This window comes from Borostomias antarcticus (genome assembly GCF_949987555.1).
Source record: "Borostomias antarcticus genome assembly, chromosome: 14".
Lineage (NCBI taxonomy): Eukaryota > Metazoa > Chordata > Actinopteri > Stomiiformes > Stomiidae > Borostomias > Borostomias antarcticus.
In genome coordinates this window covers 10,531,759-10,539,258 of record NC_140247.1, presented here as the reverse complement: position 1 = coordinate 10,539,258, position 7,500 = coordinate 10,531,759, and the positions used below count along the sequence as shown (strand labels likewise).

The following is a 7,500-nucleotide window of genomic DNA, read 5'->3' as shown; positions in this document are numbered from 1 at the left end:
GAGAGAGAGAGAGAGAAAGAGAGAACCTGAAACAACAATATTATACAGTATTTGCTGAGGGGGATAATTTTCTAAAGACATGGAATTAATAGAAGTTAAATTTGTGGGACTGTATTTAGAGATCAGAGATGTGGAAAATAGGAAAATAGGGAACTGTTCCCATTCTAATTTATCAGACATTACATAATGCTTATAAAATCGTTTTTGTAAATACGGAGGGGCAGTTCACGGTGTTGTCCTCTAGAGGTCCCTGTCATCACAGGAGAATGGTTCTGTCGTTCTGGGTGGAGATCTTACCGATCAGCACCACCAGACGGGGTCTCTCGTTGGGACGGTGCTGGTACCGGGTCACCTCCTCATAGGTCAGGTAGTCGGGGTCACCGGGGTCGGAGGCGTTGGCTTCTCCGGGGGAACCCTGCCGGTCCTTACGACTCAACCGGAAACTTCTCCTCAGACCAGCTATGGAGGAGCAGGGGGAGGGGAGAGGAGAGGAGGATAGGGGTGGAGAGAGGTGAGGAGAAGGATAGAGAGGAGAGGGGGGGTGGAGAGAGGTGAGGAGATAGAGAGAGGCGAGGAGAGGGGTGGAGAGAGGTAAGGAGAGGGGTGGAGAGAGGTGAGAAGAGGGATGGAGAGAGGTGAGGAGATAGAGAGAGGTGAGAAGAGGGATGGAGAGAGGTGAGGAGAATGATAGAGAGGTGAAGAGAGGGAAGGAGAGAGGTAAGAAGAGGAATGGAGAGAGGTGAGGAGAGGGATGGAGAGAGGTGAAGAGAAGGATAGAGAGAGGTGAGGAGAGGAATGGAGAGAGGTGAGGAGAGGGATGGAGAGAGGTGAACAGAGAGGTAGGGAGAGGTAGGGAGGGGTAGGGAGGGGTGGAGAGAGGTAGGGAGGGGTGGAGAGACAGGTGGGGAGAAGGGAGGTGTGGGGGAGGTGGAGAGGAGCGGAGGGAGAGGTAGGGAGGGGTGGAGAGACAGGTTGGGAGAGTTTGGGAGAGGTAGGGAGGGGTGGAGAGAGGTAGGGAGAGGTAGGGAGGGGTGGAGAGAGGAAGGGAGAGGTAGGGAGAGATAGGGAGAGGTAGGGAGAGATAGGGAGAGGTAGGGAGAGGTAGGGAGAGGTGGAGAGACAGGTGGGGAGAGGTAGGGAGAGGTAGGGAGGGGTGGAGAGAGGTAGGGAGAGGTAGGGAGGGGTGGAGAGAGGTAGGGAGAGGTAGGGAAAGGTAGGGAGAGATAGGGAGAGGTAGGGAGAGGTAGGGAGAGGTAGGGAGGGGTGGAGAGAGGTAGGGAGAGGTAGGGAGGGGTGGAGAGAGGAAGGGAGAGGTAGGGAGAGATAGGGAGAGGTAGGGAGAGATAGGGAGAGGTAGGGAGAGGTAGGGAGAGGCAGGGAGAGGTAGGGAGAGGTGGAGAGACAGGTGGGGAGAGGTAGGGAGAGGTAGGGAGGGGTGGAGAGAGGTAGGGAGAGGTAGGGAGGGGTGGAGAGAGGTAGGGAGAGGTAGGGAAAGGTAGGGAGAGATAGGGAGAGGTAGGGAGAGGTAGGGAGAGGTAGGGAGGGGTGGAGAGAGGTAGGGAGAGGTAGGGAGGGGTGGAGAGAGGTAGGGAGAGGTAGGGAGAGGTAAGGAGGGGTGGAGAGAGGTAGGGAGGGGTGGAGAGAGGTAGGGAGAGGTAGGGAGGGGTGGAGAGACAGGTGGAGAGAGGGAGGTGTGGGGGAGGTGGAGAGGAGCGGAGGTAGACAGGGTTCACAGGACAGAAGCTGTTAACACCTAGCGCACTCTGACATCACATCATTACATCACACATACTGTATCTACTCTATTCTATTCATGCCATGATGTGGTCATCTACAGTACATTTACTAACAGGTGGTTGTGTTATTGTGCCATATGGCGTTAGTGTGACTAACAAACATTTTTTAAAAGCATCTTATCAGTTTCAGATAATCATGCAACCCAACATCATTAAGCTCCTTTATCTGAAATTGCTTTATGTTCTTAGTACTGCAATGAATCGAAGGCAGCCAGCCAGCCAGCCGTGAGAATCATGCATTAAGCCACAGTGGAGCGAGTAGAAACTCACAGACCGATGTAATCTATCAATAGTCAGTGAACAAAGCGAGGCTGAGAGAACCTGATCTGGGCTTATCTCTGATCTAAATGGGTCCGCCAGGTGTTGTGAGATATCTGCTGAGTTTGCGCCTGGGGAACAAAGCCTGGTCGCACGCAGCTGATATCTCACAAGGTTCTGGTAACGAGAAACACTTCCAGCTCCGAGGCCGAGAGGGAAGCTAACACCGACTGGCTTCCCTCCCCAAAGTGAGATAGGTGTTGTATAATAGTCCGCAGGTGCAGGTAGCTAGCCCAGACCCACAGCCCTGGTGACAGAAGCGCATCCCTAGCAATGGAGAGACAGTTAGTCTGAGATGAACACTCAGGACATGCAGCTGACAGAGGCTCGGGGTCCAGTAGGGGGGAGGCGGCCTGGCCCTGGAGACCTGCTGTGTGTGTGTGTGTGTGTGTGTGTGTGTGTGTGTGTGTGTGTGTGTGTGTGTGTGTGTGTGTGTGTGTGTGTGTGTTTGTGGCCCCCAGGCCCAGGCCTACCCCTCGCCCTGCTGTGTTACCTGTGGGAACAAGCCGGGAACAGTACCTGAATAAAATTCCCAGGAAAACACCTGGCCACAGGAGGGCGCCACTGCTTTACACTTAGGAGAGACTATAACTGGCGTTAGAGCATCACACAACCCAGCCTCACTCACGCCTCCACACAGGGTGAACGAGCAGCAGGCGTGCCTCGTTGAGTGTGCAACGCAGCAGGGCCCTCGTGGGGGGTGGAGAGGGGAGGGGGGAGGGGTGCACCGGCCAGAGCAGCGCAGGGGGGAGAGGGGGGGCAGGCCAAGGGGGATCCCAACACAGCTTACTGGGAGGGGGGGGGGGGGGGGTAATACTGGGGGGTGGGTAAAAGGAGATGTGGTACACACTCAGTCAGTCCATCAACGTAGCTCGACCCTTTTTCATGTAAATCTGATCAATTTGATGCTTGTGGTAAATGTGTCTACATAGCGAGCAGTCAACTGCAGCATGGATTTTTGGGGCGGTTTTGTTGCTTGTTTTTTTTTTTTCTCGCAGCAGAGGGCGCCGTCGGACAGCTGTGTGTAGATCCCCGCGTGCTCCCCTTCATTCCAGCTGACCCTGGGATGTGGGGGAGTGGCCTGAAGTTCACGGCGGGGTGAGGGAGGGATGGGGGAGGGAGGGAGGGATGGGGGAGGGAGGGAGGAGGGGGCGGGGAAGGTCAGTAGGAGGAGGGCAGAATGGGAGCTGAGGATAAGCCGGGAGTCTTCCCTACTCTGGCCACTCTAATCAAGCAGAAATGATCTTCCTGCCTATTCAAATCCTCTTTTTAAAGTCTTGATTGAATGCTCTCACAGGGACGTTGGTGACGTCTGGGTGACTGATGACTATCGGGATGTGTGACACCTTGACAGAGAGAGGCACAGCAGGGTCTACTCCTCATTGTTTACATTCGCCCATGCATGAATTATAATAAACTCAGGATTTAAAAAACTGTTTTAGGGCTCTTTAGGCAAGATTCTATCCATCATGGACAACCCACAGCACCCACTACACCAGTCACTGATGGCACACAGGAGCACTTTCAGTAACAGACTCACCACCATGCACTGCACCACAGAACGCTCGAGGAAGTCCTTCCTCCCAACAGCCATTAGATTATTCAACTCCACACAATCTGGGCGTGGCCACAGGGATTGCACTTATTAATAATGCACCTTTATGACACTATGGCTTTTAACTGGAGATCACTTGGTGTACAACACATCCATTGTTTTTAACAACGTACATGTCTGATGTTTTTGGTCTGTCCTTATCTTGTATGTTTCTATATGTGTATTGTTGTCTTGTGTTGTTTTTATGGCTTTATGAGCTACGTGGCATTTTAATTTCCTTCGGGATAAATAAAGTGAATCAAATCAAATCAAATCAAAAGATTCGAAATGTATTGTTTATTCAAAAATATTTTTTTGATGTCCACTCAGGTGGACAGCATGCATTTTTGTTTTCAAATGAATTAATATGTATTTAACAAACAAATAAATGAAATATATAAAGATGTGAAAACTAAAATATCCAAAACTGGATACTGGCCTGGTACATGGCGTTGTACAGAACTGTACACAACACACTAGGCCTGGTACAGTACTGTACACAACACACTAGGCCTAGTACAGTACTGTACACAACACACTAGGCCTAGTACAGTACTGTACACAACACACTAGGCCTGGTACTGTACACAACACACTAGGCCTGGTACAATACTGTACACAACACACTAGGCCTGGTACAATACTGTACAACACACTAGGCCTGGTACAGTACTGTACACAACACACTAGGCCTGGTACAATACTGTACAACACACTAGGCCTGGTACAATACTGTACAAACACACTAGGCCTGGTACAATACTGTACAACACACTAGGCCTGGTACAATACTGTACACAACACATAGTACTGCTTCATCTCTTGAGCTCTACAAAATATAAAGATATACAAAAAGTTAAAGTTACATTAATAAATACAAACATAAATGAACTGATTAACTGCCAAAAAAGTTACTACAGATGAAATATTTTCAAGAACAACAGTAGCAGTCATGAGAATGAATTGTAGTTGAAATAAAGCTAGCGATGCATGATGTCCACTTTAGTGGACAGGTGACTAATCGTCATTTTGTCTCAATATAAAATCAATACTTCAAAATCAAATTTAGCAATTGCATGACTATTTAGTTGTTATTTGATGTCACCCTATTTTCTTTACCTACAAGGGTCTCTTACTATAGAAGAATTGGCAAGATATTGATGCAACTTGGTTTCTGACCGTCTATCGGCCATCTTGGGTTTGATAAATTTTTCTTGCACTTACAATGGCTTGCCACTGGATGGCAGTGTATGGGATGATGCTCTAGTGTCCACTCTAGTACCTGATACGCAACTATGCCATCAAAACCCATGCATATACAAGAAAACAACTTTTGAATAGTTGTCCACTGTAGTGACCGCTATGTGTGAAAGGGTTAATACCGATCCCTCTCTCTCTCTGTCTCACACAGTGTGAGTTTTCAGCTATCTCCTCCTGCGATAACACTACATTGTTCACAAGCCCCTAATGAGACAGACCTGTTATGAACACCTGTAGTTGTGAGACCACTCCGCATTCACCCCCCCCCCATCCCCCATCCCCCGCCCTCTCCCTCTCCCTCTCCCTCTCCCTCTCCCTCTCCCTCTCCCTCTCCCTCTCTCTCTCTCTCTCTCTCTCTCTCTCTCCCTCTCCCTCTCTCTCTCTCTCTCTCTCTCTCTCTCCTGCTGAGCCGGTAGAGTGGGCGTCTACACATCGTCGATATCAATACTTCTGCTCTCTTTGATCCGCGGGCTCAGACTCGCTGCCCCGTCCCTGGGCCTGACCCCTGACCCCCTCGCTCCCACTCATCCCTCCAGCCCCACCCTGGCCTGCCCCCCCCCCCCCCCCCCCCCACTTCCAGGGTAGCAGCACCGCTCCCCGACACAAAGTAGTCAGCAGGCCAGCCAGCCAGACAACCAGCCAGACAGCAAGACCACGACAGACAGACAGACAGACAGACAGACAGACAGACAGACAGACAGACAGACAGACAGACAGACAGACAGACAGACAGACAGACAGACAGCATGGAGTGGAAGGAGAGGAGGAGAAAGACATGCACGCTCTCACCTATGTACTGTCCATTGAAATAGCCCTCACAGTCACAGTCCTCTGTAGGGAGGCAAGCAGGGAGAAGAGGGGGAGTGAGCAGAGGGTGAGAGACCTGGAGGAAGGAGCATAGGGGTGAGGCTGGGGGTCAGGGGTCATGGGGGGGTGGGGGTGGGCATGACGGGCAGGCAGGCAGGCAGGCGGGAGGTCAGAGGGCAGAGGGGTGGGCAGGAGAGCTGGCAGCACGGGGGGGATTTCACAGCGGGACCCCCAGCAGTAGCCCACAGCCTTGATGGGCAGGCCTGACCCCACAGACACCCCCAAACAGACCCCACAGACACCCCCAAACAGACCCCACAGACACCCCCAAACAGACCCCACAGACACCCCCAAACAGACCCCACAGACACCCCCAAACAGACCCCACAGACACCCCCAAACAGACCCCTCAGACACCCCCAAACAGACCCCACAGACACCCCCAAACAGACCCCACAGACCCCCCCAAACAGACCCCACAGACACCCCCAAACAGACCCCTCAGACACCCCCAAACAGACCCCTCAGACACCCCCAAACAGACCCCTCAGACCCCCCCAAACAGACCCCACAGACACCCCCAAACAGACCCCTCAGACCCCCCCAAACAGACCCCACAGACACCCCCAAACAGACCCCTCAGACACCCCCAAACAGACCCCACAATTCACTCAGGATTACCCCTGCTCCCACAGTGGAGAGGAGAGGAGCTCCACACACACACACACACACACACACACACACACACACACACACACACACACACACACACACACACACACACACACACTCCCCACACACATACTGTATACTGTTCACCCACTGACCTCTCTTTGTGCAGTCTGGGAGAACAAATAGGAGCGTCAGGACCTCACACCTCCCCTCTCTAACTTATTATGCAACTAACACTCATAATTCCTCACACTAACACTCGTCAACAAACTGAACACCTCGACAGGGGACAGGAAAGGGTTCTGTTGAGAGCACCAGAACCAGTAGGGCCGATAGAGCAGCGCAACAGCTCAGAACTGGGGAACCGCGGCAGACAGGATGATGAATTACAGAGAAGGGAGAGAGAGACTGAGAATGAGTGGAGGAGAGAGGATGGGATTCTGCTACTGTCGCTTTAACAGATTGAGCTGTGCTGTTCGGGCTGCCTAGCCTGGCACAGACTCTCGCGCGCGCACACACACACACGCGCACACACACACACAGTGTACTAGACAGGGAATCTATATTCTGCTCTCGTAAGCTGACAGCTGGAGGGGAGCGTTTTAACGGAGAGCTCTAGTCCCAGGGGGTATCCCCCATCCCCACAGCAGGCAATCACACACACACACACACACACACACACACACACACACACACACACACACACACATACACACACACATACACACACACACACACACACACATACACACACACACACACACACACACAGACACACACACACACACACACACACACACAGACACACATACACACACACACACACACACACACACACACACACACATACACATAACACACACACAGAGGCCTCTCTGAAAATACCAAGCACCCTTATTGAGTGTGTGTGTGTGAGAGAGGGGGGGGGGGGGGGAGAGAGAGAGAGAGAGAGAGAGAGAGAGATGTGGGTAAATCTGACCCACCTTTGTCACATCCCTGGTCATCTGATGTAGGCAGTGATGGAGAGGAGAGAGAACACACACCCGGTCTAAA

The 7,500-nt window shown here is 51.9% G+C and overlaps 1 protein-coding gene across 1 annotated transcript in view; it reads right to left on the bottom strand.

The window, feature by feature from the left end:
• The window catches only part of LOC311317214 (MAGUK p55 subfamily member 3-like), a gene marked incomplete at both ends in the record, with an annotated part of 21,509 nt that overhangs the window by 1,788 nt on the left and 12,221 nt on the right, over nt 1–7,500 (bottom strand). The window contains 4 exons of the mRNA XM_084448262.1: nt 298–459; nt 2,634–2,699; nt 5,758–5,799; nt 7,431–7,451. Of these exons, the coding sequence (XP_084304388.1) occupies nt 298–459; nt 2,634–2,699; nt 5,758–5,799; nt 7,431–7,451 (291 nt within the window). The remainder of the gene's footprint in view (nt 1–297; nt 460–2,633; nt 2,700–5,757; nt 5,800–7,430; nt 7,452–7,500) is intronic.